Genomic DNA, 22,173 nt, shown 5'->3' with positions numbered 1-22,173 from the left:
CAGTATATGGGCGAGAGGAACTATATCCCGTACAGTCCATACATGTGATTGATGATGAATTTCTTTGCAAGTTGAACATGAAAAGCTCCAGTATTTGGCATGGATTGATTTAAGGTTACAATGAACAAATTGTACGATTCACATTTTTGATAACTGATGAAGTTACGTTTCTAAACGAAAGAAACTTTTCAGGTGTGCTCAAATCGGCGGTGAGCATCTGAACTTTACACAGTTAATTTAGTCTTTTTGGCCACGGCAATGTGCTTTAAATGTTCCACATGCATTGTCTATACACCCTAGCTATTTACAGAAGTTTGAATATATACGGACTTTATGAAAAAAGGCATAAAATATGGAATCAAAATTTTATTACCTCAATCTTCTTGTTTATTTTTGCTCACTGGGCCAGCTATATCCGCTGTACGATGTATCACCGTGACTAGGTCAAATCTAATTACTAATATGGGGGAAAATGTGTAAGCGGCTCGTAAGCTCAGTCGGTAGAGCTTTTGCCTTGTAAGCAAAAGGCCCCGGATTTGAATCCCGATCAGGCTGCACATCGTTATCATGGGGCTCGAATTTATGACCGTCTATCAGTAAGAGGTTACAGTGACTTGAGATAAGCGGCCATAACCACTTGACAAAGGAGACAGATCATAAATGTATATGGTAACATTGTTCAACATGTTCAAGAGTAAAATAAAACGTGAAAAAATAAAGGTTTCCTTTCAATCTAAATTTCAAGGGAATCTTTATTCGATGGCGGGTTTTCCAGTCCGTCAACGTTTCACAACAGGCCAGGCTCCTCATATCAGGGTACACCCATGTACTGTATTCCATAACATTAAACACTTTTAAAAAGTTCCCACATATCATCAACGGCTATAAATAGATAATATGATAGTTTTATACTGCTGTTACTCTCGGTGCAACAATGATACCTATGCGCATATTTAATACTTTTTTTGTTTGTCTTTGATTTACGTCCTCTTTCAAAAGTCAGAATCATATGGTGTGGACAACTAAACTAATCATCGTTACTGGAAAGAACATAAGCAACTTTTTCACTTAAAGATACATGTTCGGTTGCGCATATGATGGATTTTGGGCAAAATAGATTTCAAAATTTTATCATTTTACCTTTTTATGTATAGATATACAAGAAACGTTTAAAGAGCAGTAAACGAGTAATTATTTCCAAGTTAGGGTGAGGACTGACGCTACTCCTTTTCACTGTAGCATTTCTGTATATACATACATACCGAAAGAAAACCAGCCCATTCCCAGCATCTGCATCTTTTTTAACAATATCAAAATATTTACAGTTCAGCCATTTAAAGACAAAGATGTTCTACATGCATGATAATTAGTCTTTGACGTGTACGTTATCCTCTGGGGAAAAATGACGTGTACGTGACCTCCTAAAAAACCACAACGTGTACGTTACCGCACCCTTTGTCTTACGATATCTTCAGTATTCCTGAATAGTCATGTTAAATATTTGGTACAGGACTTTGGACAATGCCAAGCTTTATCTTAAACCTACATTCCAGCAGAAATTCTCTGCAGAATCTGTGCTAGGTGCGTAACTTGTGAACAGACGTGTTCGTTACCAAAATATTTTGCATCTTTCAAATCGGCTGGGCAAGAATTATGTAAAAACGGGAGGGAGTTTGATCAAGTTACATATATCCGCTGAAAGAGCTTTTTATTGTGGGGTTTATGCACTTTATCACGTTCAAAACAACTGCGGATCAAAAAAGTAATAGTGAAAAAACATACCTGAAGCGGGGCTATTTTTAGCACTTTTGCGTGCACGTTATCCGATTTTTTTTTCTTTTTTGATAACTGCATTGTATGATGTCCAGCTTTTTTCACGAAATAAACATGCAATTTTATAAAAGCAAGTTTGTGAATATATTTTATGTAAAATATGTCACAGTAACAATGTCGAAACCAGTGTATAGATAGAGCGATGACGCTTGACAAATTGTTAGAAACATGTACAAATTTTGTATGAAAGAGAAGGAATCTGGTTTGAAACTTTCACTTGCTCGTGCCTGAGAGAGAATCTCTGCACTCACCAGCATCAATAGATCTACTGCACAAAAGATTGTTACTGAGAAAGATGCCAGACAACAGAATGAGAAGACAAAGAATAACATCATCTTCGATGACTTCAACCAGGGTGTGGTGTGAAGAACTATTGCAGGGATGTACGCACAGAAGAAAGTTCTTCCAACGTTGGCGAACGTTCAAGTTGCACTATGGGACAGCAAAGGGTATACTGGATACAGAGATCATCTTAGGAAGGAGCTTCTCAAGATGAAATACTCATATTCTAGATGTACTGTCAACAGACAATAATACTAATGGAGAGGCAAAATGTTGTTCTCAGCAGAATTCGTTATCTTAGAAAACTAAAGGATCTACGCAATGCTGGGCACACCATCATCTATACTGATGAAACGTATGTGCAAATGAACTACGCTGTTCCGAAGTGTTGGCAAAATGCTTCGACTTGGCTGAAAATACCCTTTTCAAAAGGTGAATATCACACATGAAATGTGTTAACTGTAAAAACTTTGTTAGCACATCATCATTAATAACGCATATTTGTTTCTTTTCTTCTTCTATTTTCAGGTGAAAGAATGATAATCTTGCATGCCAGTTATGCAGTGGGATTCGTACCTGCTGCAGACCTTGTCTTCAAGGCTCATACTTCATCTGGAGACTATCATCATGAGATGAACCATCAGAATTTTATCAAATGGTTGACATAAAAAGTAATACCCAACATTCCAGACAATTCTGTGCTTATAATGGACAATGCGGTGTATCACAACGTGCAGGTAGAACAATGCCCCACTACAGCAACCAAGAAGGGAGACATCCAGGAATGGCTGGGGAGACATCAGATCCCTTTCCCAAATGCGATGCTCAAGCCAGAACTTCTACAGCTGTGTAAGAAGCACAAACAACAACCAGTTTTCGTAGTGGATGAGATTCTCGCCAGGCATGGACACCAGGCTCTGCGACTACCACCCTACCATGCTGACCTTAACCCGATAGAGCTGATATGGGGTAATCTTAAAGGTACATAATATTTTTCCATCTCCATTTCATATGACCGTGATTGTTGACGAAAAATTCTCCACATGCTTATAAATTTTTATATCATTTCAGGTTATATTGCCAGGAAGAATATGGCCTTCAGCTTGACAAGGATCAGGGAACTCATACAGGAAGGGCTGGCATCTATAACCAGAGAACACTGGATCAACTGTATTGCGCATGTTAAGAAGATAGAGCAGATGTACTGGTCTACTGACATTGCGCATGATGAGATTCCTGAACCAGTCGTTATTAACATTGATGATTCAATGGACGATTTAGAAACCGACACTGCCAGCGAATCTGAGGATTAACCTTGTTTGTGAATTGAAATAATATTTTTTTCTGATATGAAATAAATTTTGAGAGAACAAGAGCTGTCACTAATGGTGACAAATGCCCCCCCGCAGCACCTTGACCTTTGACCTGGTGACCCCAAAGTCAATAGGGGTCGTGTACTCAATAAGTACTATTAGCATGTGAAGTTTGAAGGTCCTGGGTGCAGTGGTTCGCGAGTAAAGTGCCTTCATGCAAAAAGTTAACGTTGTGATGAATGAACTAACGAACGAACAGTTGAAAACTAATATGCCTCCCTTCAGGGGCATAAAAAGATATACAAGAGGGCCATGATGGCCCTGTGTCGCTCACCTGAGTACCATTACTCAAAATGATATGATCGTTTCAAACCAATCTCATTAGAAGCTGCTAAGGTGTATTCATTTAGATAAATAATAAAGGAGGTAATTTGTAAATTCAGTCAATATTTATCTTCACTGATTGTCCAAGTCCATCTGTTGACATAAATGAAATTTCAGATCAGTATCTTTATAAGTTACGGAGATATACCCATTTTAATTTGAAACAAGAGCTCGACGAACAGGAAATGCCCCCCTTGATGCATTCAGTTATTGCACAAGGAACTGAAATTATATGCTCACTGTAAACAAAAGTTCTCATCTACCATTCTGGTTTAATCTGACCTTGACCTTTAACCTATTTACCTAACAAGAGATAACAGAGTGATCTTGGCGCCATCCACTGAGCCATTTTCGAATGTACCAAATTTCAAGACTAGCTCAAGGTCAAAATCAAGGTCAGTTTTCATTTCGGTACAAAACAATGTGTATGTGGTCCAAATTTGAAAGCTGTGGCTTGAGAAATGTGAAAGTAGGTCAATAGATCAATTTCAAGGTCAAAGTTCATTTCGGTAGACAGAACTTTGCATGTGCTTCAAATTTGGAGGCTGCAGCTTGAGAAATGTGAAAGTAGGTAATAGGTAATCAAAGGCCTGAATGGCCTGGGTCGGCTAATGATTGATGTACTGACAGTATAGTCTACCAGTTTCAGTTTGTTTTTTAGTTTTTTTTTCTTAAAATTTCATAACACAGCTCGATATTTACCCAAAATATTATATCCGGATACGATTACACTTTTCTCCAGTTTGAACAATATATTTTACAAATTGTGATGATACGAAGACATTTAGCAGCAATTGGCAGTATCTGAAATTGAAGTTTACGGTTAAATTACCTCTTATTTAAATCTTTTCATAAAAAAGTTGTTTCGTTTCGCCAAACATAGACGATCTACTTTCGATTTCAAAAACTACAAGAAAATACAATTTAATGTTTCGCCGATTTGTTTATTTCTCGAAAAATAAGAATTAAAATCATTTTTAATATCAGTAGTAACTAAACAAACCAGTAAGAGCTTCTTCTTCCGATAATTTATCCGTTTACTGACTGCAAAATTCAACCCACGCAAAGTTTATAGAAATCATACGATGCGTGTTTACGTTCAATGTGGGAGAATTAAGGCTGATCGGCTATGTTACCTAACGCATCCAGACGATTCAGATTTTGTTTTTAAAAAAGCCTTGTGTGCGTTTCTGTAATTTTATATACGTTTTTATACGCTTAGAAATTATTAGACATGCGTATTTGCATTATTTCTATACGTAATTTACGCTAATACGCATCTTATCTGGAGCCCTGCAGTGGAACTATTTTTTGTCTTTCGCTGGATGTTACCCAAGCTTTGTAAGCCTGCGCAATTCTTAAAATGCACATTTATGCTTAATGAGTTACATTCGAGAATTGCACAATTACAAGTCATAAATATGACAGATTACATCGTATATTGGTCATAGCAAAGGGAATTGACACAACTTAACTTCATTCATGCAGTGAACTGTTTGAAATTTGAGAAATCTAATGGAACTACATCCCTTCACATGTTATTCGGTCCATTTAGAGAATCGTTGGATAGCAAAGACTCGTCAAAAGGCTTTCAGCCTTTAGCCGACTCAAAAATCAATGTCAAATTTCAATTCAGAACACAAAAATATGCATGTGGTCCAAATTTGAAGGCTGTAGCTTGAGAAATGTGAAAGTAGGTCACTAGGTCAATCTCAAGATCAAAGTTTATTTTGGTACACAAAACTATGCATGTGGTTCAGATTTGAAGGGTGTAGCTTGAGAAATGTGAAAGTAGGTCACTAGGTCAAAAACAAGGTCAAATTTTATTTCGGAACACAAAACTATGCAAGTGGTCCAAATTTGAAGCCTGTACCTTTAGAAATGTGAAAGTAGGTCACTTGGTCAATCTCAAGATCAAAGTTTATTTTGGTACACAAAACTATGCATGTGGTTCAAATTTGAAATGCACCTTCAAAAATGTGAAAGTAGGTCACTAGGTCAATAACAAGGTCAAAGTTTTTTTCCATACACAAACCTATGCATGTGGTCCAAATTTGAAGGCTGTAGTTACAGAAATGTGAAAGTTGGTCACTAGGTCAAGACCAAGGTCATCTCATGTCAAGGTTCATCTTGCCACTCAAAACTATACATGTGGTCCAAATTTGAATAATGTTAGTTATGGACATGAAGATTCTAAGTTTTTCCCTATATAAGTCTATATGAACCATGAGTCCAACCCCTGGGGTGGGGCATATTTGACCCTAGAGGGATAATTTGAACAAACTTGGTAGAGAACCACTAGATGATGATACATTACAAAATATCAAAGCCATAGTCTTTGTGGTTTTGACAAGAAGATTTTCAAAGTTTTTCCCTAATAAGTCTATGTAAACCATGTGTCCCCTAGGGCGGAGCCATATTTGACCCTAGGGGAATAATTTGAATAATCTTAGTAGAGGACCACTAGATGATGTCATATACAAAATATCAAAGCCCTAGGCCCTGTGGTTTTGGACAAGAGGTTTTTCAAAGTTTTTCCCTATATAAGTCTATATAAACCATGTGACCCCCGGGGTGGGGCCATATTTTACCCCAGGGGAATAATCTGAACACTCTTGGTAGAGGACTACTAGATTTTGCTACATACCAAATATCAAAGCCCTAGGCCCTATGGTTTTGGACAAGAAGATCAGAAACCGTTTAACTGTTTCCGGCCAATGTGACCTTGACCTTTGACATAATGACCTCAAAATCAACAGGTGTCATCTGCTGGTCATGGCCAACCTATCTATCAATTTTCTTGACAATAGGCCCAAGTGTTCTTGAGTTATTGCCCGAAAACCATTTTACTGTTCCTTGTCACTGTGACCTTGACCTTTGGCACACTGACCTCAAAATCAATAGGGGTCATCTGCTGGTCATGACCAACCTCCCTATAAACTTTTGTGACCCTAGGCCTAAGCGTTCTTGAGTTATCATCCGGAAACCGTTCAACTGTTCAGGGTCACTGTGACCTTGACCTTTAACGTACTGACCTCAAAATCAATAGGGTATCATCTGCTGGTCATGACCAACCTCCCTATCAACTTTCATGATCCTAGGCCCAAGTGTTCTTGAGTTATCATCCGGAAACCGTTTTACTATTCAGGGTCACTGTGACCTTGACCTTTGATATACAGAACTCAAAATCAATAGGGGTCATCTGCTGGTGATGACCAACCTCCCTATCAACTTTCATGATCCTAGGCCCAACCGTTCTTGAGTTATCATCCGGAAACGGATTGGTCTACATTCCGACCGACCGACCGACCGACCTACCGACCGACATCTGCAAAACAATATACCCCTCCTTCTTCGAAGGGGGGCATAATAAAGGGAGGTAATTTGACATAAAATCAGTCCATAGTTATCTACCCTGATTGTCTCAGTCCAACTAATGACAATAATGAAATTTCAAATAAGTCCTATAAGTACTTACTGATATAAATCCATTTTGATTACAATCAGGGGAGGTAATAAGATATAAAATAACTCTGGAACCTACAATTGGATCTGACAGGTTCGTCATGGAATCCAAGATTTATTGTTGTTGAAGATATTTTGAAAGTTTGTATCAAATCAAACCATAAATGAAGTCTCTATATGGCTGCACAAGCCAAATAGCCAATTTTGCACCTTTAAGGGGCTATAACTCTGGAACCCATGATGGAATCTGGCCAGTTCAACAAAGGAACCAAGATCTTATGGTGACACAAGTTTTGTGCAAGTTTGATTAAATTCAAATCATAAATGAAGCTGCTATTGTGCAGACAAGGTCAAAATAGCTAATTCTGGCCCTTTCAGGGGCCATAACTCTGGAACCCATAATGGAATCTGGCCAGTTCAACATAGGAACCAAGATCTTATGGTGATACAAGTTGTGTGCAAGTTTGCTTAAAATAAAATTATAAACGAAGCTGCTATTGTGCAGACAAGGTTAAAATAGCTAATTCTGGCCCTTTCAGGGGCCATAACTCTGGAACCCATGATGGAATCTAGCCAGTTCAAGAAAGGAACCAAGATCTTATGGTGATACAAGTTGTGTGCAAGTTTGGTAAAAATCAATTTATAAATAAAGCTGCTATTGTGCAGACAAGGTCAACATAGCTAATTTTGGCCCTTTCAGGGGCCATAACTCTGGAACCCATAATGGGATCTGGCCAGTTCAAGAAAGGAACCGAGTTCTTATGGTGATACAAGTTGTGTGCAAGTTTGGTTAAAATAAAATCATAAATGAAACCACTATCGTGCAGACAAGAAATTGTTGACGGACGGATGCACGCACGCACGCACAGATGACGGACAACGGACGAAGGGTGATCACAAAAGCTCACCTTGTCACTATGTGACAGGTGAGCTAAAAAGAAAACGAATGGGAAAAAATGAAGAAAAAATAATTCAAACCAGTAAATATTAAAGTCCTGGCAATAAAATATGATACATACTTTTTTGAATTATAATTCATAATACAACAAGAGGGTCATGATGACCCTGGATCGCTCACCTGAGTAATATGAGCTACATGTTTCAAATGTCAAACTGATGATAAAATATTAGGGAAGTCAGTAGGTCACATTCATGATCAATGAAATTCAGTTTTACGATTTGTGTGCAAAACTGTGTATGTCATCAAAATTTCAAGGCTGTATCTTAAAAACAAGAAAGTAGGTCAGTAGGTCAAGGTCACAGTCAAGTGACATCAGATTATTTGGGGTCATCAGGTAATTATAATTAAACAGTCTTGGAAATAGGATCAGATGATGTTTTAAGTATTTTTCCTATATAACTCACATAATAACTAAGTGACCCCAGGGTGGGGCCTCTTTTAACCCCAGGGGCATAATTTGAATAATTTTGGTAGATGACTACTAGACAATGCATCATACCAAATATCAAAAGCCTAGGTCGTATGGTTTCAGACAAGAAGATTTTTAAAGCTTTTTCCTATATAAGTCTATATTAAACTTGGGACCCCCAGGGGTACAATTTGAACAATTTTGGTTGAGGACCATAAGGCAATGCTACAAACCAAATAAAAAGGTCAAAAGTTTGTGTTTCGACAAAAAGTTTTTAAACTTTTTTTTCCTATTAAGTCTTTGAAACTGGGACCCCGGGGGGGCCAACATTTGACCCTGGGGAATAATTTAACACTCTTGGGTAGAGGAATTTAGTGATGTTTACATACCAAAAAATTTCAAAGCCCTAGGCCATGGGGTTTTTGTACAAGAAGATTTTCAAAGTTTTCCAAATTTTAAGTATATAAACCCCATGTGCCCCCGGGGGCGGGCCTTTTTGCCCTAGGGGATAATTTAAACCTTTTGGGTAGAGGACCACTAGAGATGTACCCCAGATATCAAAGCCCTAGGCCCTGGGGTTTTGGAAAAAAAAATTTTTTAAATTTTTCCGAGTTTTCAGGGGAAATTCTTTCTTTGAACTTTTTAAAAGGGGGGCCCACCCAAGGATCATTCCGTGAATTTGGTGTAATTCGCCCAGGGGTTTTCAAAAAATTTTTTTTTAAAAATTTGTTGACGGACACGCACTACGCACACTGTGACGGACATAAAGGGGTCCAATACTCCCCCTGTCATTGTGACAGGAGCTAATAAAAAAAATTCTGTTGGGGTTTCCCCCAAAAGGGTTTCGTGCAGCCATGTACAGAGCAATCACACTTACCAAAAACGTGCGTCTTGATCACAACCGGTTTTTCTTAACCCAATCCTATTTTTTTATGTTTAAACACACCCAGTGACCAATACTGCCACCTTTGTTAATGAAATCCCCAAGGCATTTTTTAAGGTCAAAGTATATCTATACTTATAACATTTGACTAGTTCCTAACTACTATATTGTAAAATCATGGGGGAAATTTTTTTCACAAATTTTGACTCCCTGTCGTCCCATGGGAAAAGTTAAATCCCAATATTTGAAAATTTATGATTTCCCGTCTCAGAAAATGTTAAGCTTGGGAGAAAAAGGAAAAACATCAATATTTTCCCCAGCAGGTTTCCCGCAGTCATTTTTTCAACTTTTGCTCTGCACTGAAATTCCTACAGAAAAGCAAAAATTTGGAAAAAGGTCTGAAAAAAATTACAGGGGAAATGACAAATAGGGAAATGAAATTTAGGGAACTGGGAAATTGTGAAGTGAAAAATACTGACTTCGGAATTTAAGTTAATGAGAAATACTGAACTGAGTCACAGTAAACTTGGAAATATGGAACTGAGAAATAGTGTACTGATATATATGGAGACTGAGAAACAGTAAACTTCAAAGAACTTAGACTCAGGGAACTGGGAAATAGTGAACCGAGAAATACTAAATTGGGAAATAGGGAACTGAGAAACAGTGAAATAGGAAATAAGGAACTGAGAAATACAGAACTGGGAAATAGGGAACTGAGATATAGATAACTGAACAAGAGCTCGACGAACACGACATGCCCCCCTCGATGCATTCAGTAATTGCACAAGGAACAGAAATTATATGCTCACTGTAAACAAGTTCTACCATTCTGGTTTAATCTGACCTTGACCTTTAACCTATTAACCTAACAAGAGATTACAGAGTGATCTTGGTGCCATCCACTGAGCCATTTTTGAATGTTCCAAATTTCAAGACTAGTTCAAGGTCAAAATCAATGTCAAATTTCATTTCGGTACAAAACAATGTGTATGTGGTCCAAATTTGAAAGCTGTGGCTTGAGAAATGTGAAAGCAGGTCACTAGATCAATTTCAAGGTCAAAGTTCATTTCGGTAGACAGAACTTTGCATGTGCTTCAAATTTGAAGGCTGTAGCTTGAGAAATGTGAAAGTAGGTAATAGGTAAAAATCAATGTCAAATTTCAATTCAGAACACAAAAATATGCATGCGGTCCAAATTTGAAGCCTGTAGCTTGAGAAATGTGAAAGTAGGTCACTATGTCAATCTCAAGATCAAAGTTCATTTCGGTACACAAAACTATGAATGTGGTTCAAATTTGAAGGCTGTAGCTTGAGAAATGTGAAAGTAGGTCACTAGGTCAAAATCAAGGTCAAATTTTATTTCTAAACACAAAACTATGCAAGTGGTCCAAATTTGAAGCCTGTACCTTCAGAAATGTGAAAGTAGGTCACTAGGTCAATAACAAGGTCAAAGTTTTTTCGGTACACAAACCTATGCATGTGGTCCAAATTTGAAGGCTGTAGCTACAAAAATGTGAAAGTAGGTCACTAGGTCAAGATCAAGGTCAACTCCTGTCAAGGTTCATCTTGCTTCTCAAAACTATACATGTGAATTTGAATGATGTAAGTTATGGACATGAAGGTTCCAAGTTTTTCCCTATATAAGTCTATATGAACCATATGACCCCTGGGGCGGGGCCATATTTGACCCTAAAGGGATAATTTGAACAAACTTGGTACAGAACCACTAAATGATGCTACATTACAAAATATCAAAGTCATAGTCTTTGTGGTTTGGACAAGAAGATTTTCAAAGTTTTTCCCTATAAAAGTCTATGTAAACCATGTGACCCCCAGGGCGGAGCCATATTTGACCCTATGGGAATAATTTGAACAATCTTAGTAGAGGACCACTAGATGATGTCATATACAAAATATCAAAGCCCCAGGCCCTGTGGTTTTGGACAAGAGGGTTTTCAAAGTTTTTTCCTTTATAAGTCTATATAAACCATGTGACCCCCGGGACGGGGCCATATTTGACCCCAGGGAAATAATCTGAACAATCTTGGTAGAGGACCACTAGATTTTGCTACATACCAAATATCAAAGCCCTAGGCCCTATGGTTTTGGACAAGAAGATCAGAAACCATTTTAACTGTTCCTGGCAAATGTGACCTTGACCTTTGACCTAATGACCTCAAAATCAATAGGGGTTTAGGAAGATGGTCATAGCCAACCTAACTATCAATTTTCCTGACACTAGGCCTTAGCGTTCTAAAGTTATTGCCTGGAAACAATTTTTACTGTTCTTGGTCACTGTGACCTTGACCTTTGACATACTGACTTCAAAATCAATAGGGGTCATCTGCCGGTCATGACCAACCTCCCTATCAACTTTCGTGACCCTAGGCCTAAGCGTTCTTGAGTTATCATCTTGAAACCGTTCTACTGTTCAGGGTCACTGTGACCTTGACCTTTAACATACTTACCTCAAAATCAAAATGGGTCATCTGCTGGTCATTACCAACCTCCCTATCAACTTTCATGATCCTAGGCCCAAGTGTTCTTGAGTTATCATCCGGAAACCGTTTTACTATTCAGGGTCACTGTGACCTTGACCGTTGACATACAGACCTCAAAATCAATAAGGGTCATCTGCTGGTGATCCCTATCAACTTTCATGATCCTAGGCCCAAGCGTTCTTGAGTTATCATCCGGAAACAGATTGGTCTACATTCCGACTGACCGACCGACCGACCTACATCTGCAAAACAATATACTCCTCCTTCTTCGAAGGGGGGCATAAAAATAGAGAACTGAGAGTTGACGGACAGCTTTAAAGGTGGATAATCAGATTTTGGCCATGTAATGGATTTGTTCAAACTTTAGCATCTGATCATTTACACTCATTTATGTTCACTTAACACTTAATACAAATTAGATTTTCACTGGTGGTATTTTTAAAATTTCATTTTCCTATCCTGGTTGCCCAACCAAGATAGAGTTATTTTATCATAAGTATAAATTTGATAAACATACTTTGCCTAAGGAAATGTATAAATATTAGACATATTGTAATATATTTGTAAAATATTTGCATTAAGAAGAGCACCGCCATGCGGGTGCTGACGCTCATCTGATTTTTTTTGTGTAATAGAAATATTGTCCTACCCATGATTTTCTAAGTCTAAAAAGGGCCATCATTCTTGCAAAAAGCAGGATAGAGTTATGTTTCTTGATGTACAGTGTCCACTTATGATGGTGAAAAACTGTTGCAAGTTTTAAAGCAATAGCTTTGATAGTTTATGAGAAAAGTTGACTTAAACATAATACTCAACCAAGAAAATGATTTTCTAAGTCCAAAAGGGGCAATAATTATTGCAAAAAGCAGGATGGAGTTACGCTGCTTGCTGTACAGGGTCAGCTTATGATGGTGAACAAGTGTTGCAAGTTTCAAAGCAATAGCTTTGATAGTTTAAGAGAAAAAGTTGACCTAAACATAAAACTTAACCAAGAAATCTGATATTTTCTAAGTCCAAAAGGGGCATAAATCTTGCAAAAAGCAGGATGGAGTTATGTTTCTTGCTGTACAGGGTCAACTTATGATGGTGAACAAGTGTTGCAAGTTTTAAAGCAATAGCTTTGATAGTTTTAGGATAAAAGCTGACCTAAACATAAAACTTAACCAAGAAAACTGATTTTCAAGTCCAAAAGGGGCAATAAATCTTGCAAAAAGCAAGATGGAGTTATGTTTCTTGATGTACAGGGTCTGCTTATGATGGTGAACAAGTATTCCAAGTTTCAAAGCAATAGCTTTGATAGTTTGGGAGAAAAGTTGACCTAAACATAAAACTTAACCAAGAAATCTGATATTTTCTAAGTACAAAAGGGGCCATAAATCTTGCAAAAAGCAAGATGGAGTTATGTTTCTTGCTATACAGGGTCAGCTTATGATGGTGAACAAGTATTCCAAGTTTCAAAGCAATAGCTTTGATAGTTTAGGAGAAAAGCTGACCTAAACATAAAACTTAACCAGGCAACGCCGACGCAGACGCCGACGCCGAAGCCGACAACCGCTCAAGTGATGACAATAACTCATCATTTTTTTTCAAAAAATCAGATGAGCTAAAAATTATGTATTTAGATGGAATTCATTAGAAACGCAAGTTTGAAAAATTATTATTACCTCCCTTTGCCTATCTTGGTTGCGCAACCAAGATAGATTGGAAATAAATAATTTCAGAAGCTACACACAGCTTTTAAACTTGCATTTTTGTTCAGATTGTTCAATAGTTGATATGTCTATCAAATGCAAATGTAAAACTAGACATTGTATCGAAATAAAAAGAAATACCCAGCTTTTTATATACTTTCATATTAAAGGGGAGTAATTACAAAATTGTATAAAAATAATAAAATATACATTTCAAATAGGAATCTAACTCTATGTAATCGGTCTTTTTGTTCCTTAAATAATTCTCTACCAGAATATACAAAAAGTAAAAAATGTCATTAAATGTTGTTTAAATGTGATTGACCACCTTTAAGCAATGGTAATAAAAATCAATTCATAGGAAGGTTGGGCTATATTGTCCTTTGAGGCCCATTCAAAAGTTACTAACATTCATAATATATGCTGCATGAGCAATTTCCTAAACATGATCAATATTTATGAAAACAATGCATGAAGATGATGTAACTGTTGCTATTAAAAGACAACTTTTTCAATTTATATCATAAATTTGCATAAACTTGGCACAGCCATGAACACACCAAATGATTCATGGTCAAGATATTTACAAAAGTTCATCAAGTGACAGTTATGTAAATGTATTCACAAAATAATATGAAATTGATGTTTTTGGTAAAAGTTTGCCTGATCAAATATATACTGTAAGGCCAAGCAGGCAGTATATGCAGGATTAACCATGTAAAGGACCATAAGTATGGTCATAACAGGAGCACCCACCGCCTGCGGGTGCCAACGCCCGTCTGTAAGTGCTGGATAATATGTTAAAACAGGAGCTGTCACTAATGGTGACAAATGCCCCCCGCAGCACCTTGACCTTTGACCTGGTGACCCCAAAGTCAGTAGGGGTGGTGTGCTCAATAAGTACTATCAGCATGTGAAGTTTGAAGGTCCTGAATGAAGTGGTTTGCATGTAAAGTGCCTTCATGCAAAGAGTTAACGTTGCCCCCTATGACCTTGACCTATGTCCTGGTGACCCCAAAGTCAGTAGGGTTGGTGTACTCATAAAGTACTATCAGCATGTAAAGTTTGAAGGTCCTGGGTGAAGTGGTTCGCAAGAAAAGTGCCTTCATGCAAAATATTAACGTTGGCCCCTGTGACCTTGACCTTTGACCTGGTGATCCCAAGGTTAGTAGGAGTGGTGTACTCAATAAGTACTATCAGCATGTGAAGTTTGAAGTTCCTGGGTGCAGTGGTTCGCGAGTAAAGTGCCTTCATGCAAAAAGTTAACATTGGCCCCCGTGACCTTGACTTTTGACCTGGTGACCCCAAAGTCAGTAGGGGTGGTGTACTCAATAAGTACTATCAGCAAGTGAAGTTTGAGGGTCCTGGGTGCAGTGGTTCGCGAGTAAAGTGCCTTCATGCAAAAAGTTAACATTGGCCCCTGTGACATTGACTTTTGACCTGGTGACCCTAAAGTCAGTAGGGGTGGTGTACTCAATAAGTACTATCAGCATGTGAAGTTTGAAGGTCCTGGGTGCAGTGGTTCGCGAGTAAAATGCCTTCATGCAAAAAGTTAACGTTGGCCCCTGTGACCTTGACCTTTGACCTGGTGACCCCAAAGTCAGTAGGGGTGGTGTACTCAATAAGTACTATCAGCAAGTGAAGTTTGAAGGTCCTGGGTGCAGTGGTTTGCGAGTAAAGTGCCTTCATGCAATACTTTTTGAGCTAGGCACATCACAAGGTGAAAATGTGCATTTTTGACTATTTCAGGGGCCATAACTCTGGAAATAGGCCCGGGTGCAAGTTCATATCATGATTAAGATTCATGCAAGGTTTCATCAATTTATATCAAACACTTTTTGAGCTAGGCACGTCACAATTTTTTTCCGGAAGGACGGACACACGGACAAGACAAATCTATGTGCCCCCCCCCCCCCCCCTGAGTGGTGGGGGCACAAAAATCAGACGAGCTAAAAATTATGCAGGGCAGACACCTCTAAGACTTTATTAAACATCATCATTAAACTAGAAGATGCTTTTGCAAAAAAGCGCATGTCTCCTTCAATGCAAAGTGGTATAGGCAAGAAGTCAATAGGAGTCAGGAGCGAAAGTCAAAGAGACACTGATGGTTGGCTGCAATAGGGATCATCTACTTGGCATGTCCAGTCATCCTGCTAAGTTTCAACACTCTTGGCCTAGTGGTTCTCAAGTCACTGTTCAGGCTCCTGTGACCTTGACCTTTGATCAAGTGACCCCAAAATAAATAGGGGTCATCTACTCTGCATGTCCAATCATCCTATTAAGTTTCAACATTCTAGATCAAGTGGTTCTCAAGTTATTTTCCGGAAATGATTTCACATGACCAGGCCCCTGTGACCTTGACCTTTAATAGACTGACCCAAAAATCAATAGGGGTCATCTACTCTGCATGTTCAATTATCCTATGAAGTTTCAACATTCTGGATCAAGAGGTTCTCAAGTTATTGATCGGAAATGGTTATCAATGTTCAGGCCCCTGTGACCTTGACCTTTAATGGAGTGACCCCAAAACTGATAGGGGTCATCTACTCTGCATGAGCAATCATCCTAGGAAGTTTCAACATTCTGGGTCAAGTGGTTCTCAAGTTACTGACCGGAAATTGTTTTCCATGTTCAGGTCCCTGTGACCTTGACCTTTAATAGAGTGACCCCAAAATTAATTTGGGTAATTTACTCTGTATGTCCAATTATCCTATAAAGTTTTAACATTCTGGGTCAAGAGGTTCTCAAGTTATTAATCAGAAACGGTTTTCCATGTTCAGGACCCTGTGACCTTGACCTTTAACAGAGTGACCCCAAAATCGATAGGGGTCATCTACTCTGCATGACCAATCATCCTATTAAGTTTCAACATTCTGGGTCAAGTTGTTCTCAAATTACTGACCAGAAATGTTTTTCAATGTTCAGGCCCCTGTGACCTTGACCTTTAACAGAATGACCCCAAAATTGATAGGGGTCATCTACATTGCATGTACAATCATCCTATGAAGTTTCAACATTCTGGGTCAAGTGTTACTCAAGTTATTGATTGGAAATGGTTTTCAATGTTCAGGCCCCTGTGACCTTGACCTTTAACAGAGTGACCCCAAAAACATTAGGGTCATCTACTCTACATGACCAATCATCCTATGAAGTTTCAACATTCTGGGTCAAGTGGTTCTCTAGTTATTGTTTTGAAATGGTTTTCAATGTTCAGGCCCCTGTGACCTTGACCTTTGATGGAGTGACCCCAAAATCAATAGGGGTCATCTACTCTTCATGACCAATCATCCTATTAAGTTTCAACATTGTGGGTCAAGTGGTTCTCTACTTATTGATAGGAAATAGTTTTCAATGTTCAGGCCCCTGTGACCTTGACCTTTGACAGAGTGACCCCAAAATCAATAGGGGTCATCTACTCTTCATGACCAATCATCCTATTAAGTTTCAACACTCTGGGTCAAGTGGTTCTCTAGTTATTGATCGGAAATCATTTTCAATGTTCAGGCCCCTGTGACCTTGACCTTTGATAAGAGTAACCCCAAAATCAAAAGGGGTCATCTACTCTTCATGAGCAATCATCCTATGAAGTTTCAATATTCTGGGTCAAGTGGTTCTCTAGTTATTGATCGGAAATGGTTTTCAATGTTCAGGCCCCTGTGACCTTGACCTTTGACAGAGTGACCCCAAAAACAATAGGGGTCGTCTACTCCAGCAGCCCTACAACCCTATGAAGTTTGAAGGTTCTAGGTCAAATGGTTCTCCAGTTATTGCTCGGAAATGAAGTGTGACATACGGACGGACGGACGGACGGACAGGGCAAAAACAATATGTCTCCCCCAGAGGGGGGGGAGACATAATTAATGAGTACATGCAACCTATGCTGGAAAGGTCATTAAGGACATAAATAAAGCTTCTGACTATAAAAGCTGATAAATGTCTTTTATTATATCCAATTTAAAATATCTTATAAACATACCAATGAACGTGGGCTTAACACTATGGAGACGGTCATTGATTCTGCGTCTTACAACATCTTCAATGCTCACAGAACTAAACACCCACCTGCAAAGAAATATGAACAATTTTTCAATTACTCTGAAGCAATTTCTAGGATATAACTTCAGTCAACAAGATGACCAGCAATGTTGCTGTAATGATTAATATGAACTTTTTTAAACGAAGCTTGTATGTTGATGAATGTTTTTTGTATATTTTACATCTTTTCATTCATCATCCGCTTGGCTTCCATCAGTAAGAGTCCAGAGATTCAAAAGGTAGCAAGAAATTACTGAAGCTTTAAGTATTGCAGTGTTGTCAATACATTTGTCCTTGGGCAGAGTCTTGCTTGAGACAGGCCAGTGGGATTCAGTCAGAAATCAAAAGCCTGAAAGCTTACATTCTAAAGCCTGAAATCTCCTTTTTCAATAGATTTATAGAGAGAAATTCTGGCAGTCAAAAGCCATGAAATCATGACCAGTCTTGAAAGATCCCAGACCTGCTGAGATTACTTTAACCTGATGTGTGTCCATAGGACACTGGCATCCCCACTTCCTGTCACTGTACACAGTTTCATGACTCTGGGTGAAATGTTTTTAAGATAAATGCAACACGAACTTTAACGCACTTTGTGTGTTTTTTTCACTAAGTCAAGGTCCCTAACTCTGGTATGGGTATGTGAAATCCTAAACAGAACATCAGCTGCACTACTTCACATACTATAAATAACAATCCTCTAATGTTTTATGACTTTATATAATAAATCAAAATTAAATGCTTTTTAAGATACATGCGATACAACTTGTATGCCCTTTATGCATATTTTTGACTAAATCAAGTCCACAACGTTACCCTGGTCTGACAGAAAGAAATGCCAAACAAAACCCCAGTGCACAACTTCAATGCTGAATAACATTTCTATAAAATTCCAAATATGCTGGTGGACAAATTCAATGTAAAATGTAGAGATTAGATTACAACACAGAGTTCCAACAAGGCATTTCGACAGTCATTGTCTCAATGGAATCTTAGGCTGAATATTCAGATACACTTTAATATTATTTCCTAACAAATATTTTCTTTGAGTTTTGTTGTTAGTATGTATAATAGGAAAGGTCTAAATACAGTTGACATTATGTCAGCACACTGAAAGTCTTCACATTGTCCAGTGTATAATACGTAGACATTTTTCTAGTACTTGTATTGCATTTTATATCTCTTTTTTTCAAATAAGAGACAATTCATTTTCATTTGTAAAATCATTTATGACTGCATGATGAATAAAAAACTTTCAAGTCTATATTAAAAGTCTACTGCCTATAAAATCTAATATTCTGTTCACTTTACATAGAATAGAAATAGCCTTGACAAACAAGAGATGTCTGTAAGACAGCACGCTCCACTATTCGGCGATTTGACAGTTAAATGAATATATGTCTCAATAAGAGAGGAAGATACACCAAGGGGCATAATTCTGTCAAGAACACAAATTAGAGTTATTGGGATTGTTACCACACATGCAGATGATGATGGTAAAGATATATTTTGAGTTTCAAGTCATTATCTTATATAGTGCCAAAGTAATGTCCAGAAAACGAAGTTTGTAAAAAAAAATTAAGTATGAAAGGGGCATAATTTGGTCACAAATGCAAATCAGAGCTATGGGGATTATTACCACACATGCAGATGATGATGATAATAAAAATACATTTTAAGTTTCAAGTCTTTATCTTATATTGTACTAAAGTTATATCCAGAAAGCGAAGATTGCCAAAAAACTTTAAGTATGAAAGGGGCATAATTCTGTAAAAACACAATTATAGTTATGGGGATTGTAACCACACATGCAGATGGTGATTATAAAGAAACATTTTTAATTTCAAGTCATTATCTTTTAAAGTACAAAAGATATGTCTATAAATGAAGCTTTCGAAAAAATTTAACATGAAAATAATTCCAAGTATAACAACTTTGTGACCTTGACCTTGGGTATAACGGGCCCAGCCCCTGCACATACTTTGTTGTATACTGGACAATGTTTATGTGAACTTACAGTAAGATATAAGCAATAGTAACACAGATATGACAGAAAAACAAAGGTTGCCAAAAAACTTTAACCTTAAAAATAACCTAATTATAACACCTTGGTGACCTTGACCTTTGGTATAATGGGCCTAGCCCCTGCACATACTTTGTTTGTATGCTGGACAATGTTTATGTGAAGTTACAGTAAGATATAAGCAATAGTAACAAAGATATGACAGAAAAACAAAGGTTGCCCAAAAACTTTAACCAAGAAAGCTCACGCCAACACTGATGCCGACATCGACATCGACGCCAGTAGAATAACCCTATTCTCCGAATCGTGAGCTAAAAAGGGTCCAAATTTTAAGAGATCAGGTTAAGCTGTTGACAGAACATTTAGCTATTATTGATTGATCGCCCAATCAAAAAAAATTTTCAAAGGTTTAATTTTTTGCACATGACTTGTGAGTTGTGATTAGCAGAATTTTATCTTATTTTTTTCCTCTAAAAAATGAAGTCTCTGATGAGATTGTTCTGATGAACTACTGGTTTTAGGTGTGAGAGGTACTGTGTTTGATTCCATGTCAGGCCTTAAATATTTTATCAGACTGTTCCAATGTTCATTATGTTTGGCAAACAGTATAATGTATACTATTGTTTAGCAATACAGATCACTGTTAACGTAAAATAAAATTCACCAAATAGAAAATATACAATATATTATGTCCCTTTGATGTTTCTGCTCTATATGTCCAAGAAGAGTTACATTTCCTTGATGATAAACTTTTCTTTTGAATAGGAATATTAAATGCTTTTAAGTATGCACTTTTGGTTACAAACAAAATATTTATTTTTGAAAAATATATATGTAGACATTTACAGGCATTTCAAAGCTCTGAAACTTCATGTTTTGTATTATTATGCTGTCTCCAAAATCTGTAATATCAAAACATGCATGTATGTCATATTGTTATCAAATTAATTCTTGATAAATTATACATGTAATATTTCTCAGAAGAAAAAAAGTTTGAAGGTCATCTAATGATAAATAAATGAATAAATATTGTCTGTCTATAATTTGATTCATATGGTGAAAAATGACTGTTACGATTTCCTACTTCATGTGTGCACACATTAGCAAGTTTGCCTCGGAAGTTATCAAGTTCGAAAAATAGTCATTGTGGTCTTATGTTAGGATTCTCCTAGAAGAGCTAGGTTTTATAAATGTGGTCACTTTTTGGTGGAAGTCTTAAGTGTATGCATGATGGCAAATGTCACACTTGTCCTTTCAGTGCATAAACATATCTAAAACAAAAATCAAAAGTATAAATAAAATAAATGTTTATAGAAATAAATAGCCGCACGATACTATTAACAAAAATGCCTGATCATGATGTTCATAAAAGTAATTTTTATAACCACTGATTTACCAAAGTTAATTTTCAACATTAACCTATTGGTCAGTACTGTAGAAATTAGTTATATTTAATTACAGTCTCAATCATGGTCATTGACATTAACCCATTCATAAAACTGATTACATGACACAGGTGGAATGTAAAATCAGTCAAAATTACATATTTGGTATACTTATTGGCAATCTATGTCAACTAACAGTTCAATTTCAGTTATAATCAAGGTTGCACAATTATCTAGAGATTTACTGGTAGTATATACTAACATTAAGTAAAATTCTTGATGCTTTTTTCGGCGACGCCGTCTAAATTCGTTTTCGTTACCTATGCCACGTGACCTCAGTTTGCAAATCAAACTACTTGATATCGCATTATAGATAATTTATCAAAATGGAAGATTTATGCAACACTCTGCCTGATTGGACGAGAGTGTCAATTTCTTTCACTCTGTTGATTGTGCTACGCTGAGTGAAATGTAGACAAAGCGTTTATCCTAAACAACACTGTTCACAGTTTTAAAGCTAACTTTGGCTCAGTATATATCTCAAAATGATAAGTAAGTTTAATAAATATGATAAAAACCTGTTCAAATACCAACATATATCAAATTAAAGAAAGAGCTGAATACGGTCTGCGTGTCACATGAATAAGGGTATGATAAGAGTCTTATATGTAGAGAAGTGCTTTTTAAAAGATTTTCCTTGTTACAATTGTCGTCTGTATATGAAAAGGTTTCCTGCTTTTGTGACTTATTCAGATTGCATATAAAAATGAGTGCTTGTTTACTTTGATATATTTGTTATAAATTATTTAACTGATTTATTATATATGAATATTTTTCTATAGTATGGTATATGCAAATATTGAACTCAGTTGAAATATGTTTTATTATATATATGCTATATAATGACTGAATCTCATTACACTGAAATGAACGTACGCTGCATACAGTTTATCTATCTGATATGACTACGGTTAAACTTTGCTTATAAAACAGAAATATTGAAATAAT

The 22,173-nt window shown here is 37.1% G+C and overlaps 1 protein-coding gene across 5 annotated transcripts in view; it reads right to left on the bottom strand.

The window, feature by feature from the left end:
* The window catches only part of LOC123544970 (extended synaptotagmin-1-like), a 153,334-nt gene that overhangs the window by 115,501 nt on the left and 15,660 nt on the right, over window positions 1-22,173 (bottom strand). For all 5 annotated transcript variants that reach the window (XM_053539902.1, XM_053539907.1, XM_045331155.2 and 2 more), the window contains exon 2: window positions 17,702-17,787. In XM_053539902.1, coding sequence (XP_053395877.1) covers window positions 17,702-17,787 — 86 coding nt within the window. The remainder of the gene's footprint in view (window positions 1-17,701; window positions 17,788-22,173) is intronic.

The sequence above is a fragment of the Mercenaria mercenaria genome, chromosome 1 (assembly GCF_021730395.1).
Source record: "Mercenaria mercenaria strain notata chromosome 1, MADL_Memer_1, whole genome shotgun sequence".
Classification (NCBI taxonomy): domain Eukaryota; kingdom Metazoa; phylum Mollusca; class Bivalvia; order Venerida; family Veneridae; genus Mercenaria; species Mercenaria mercenaria.
Note: the sequence above shows the minus strand (reverse complement) of the source record. Positions and strands in the feature narration are given on the sequence as shown.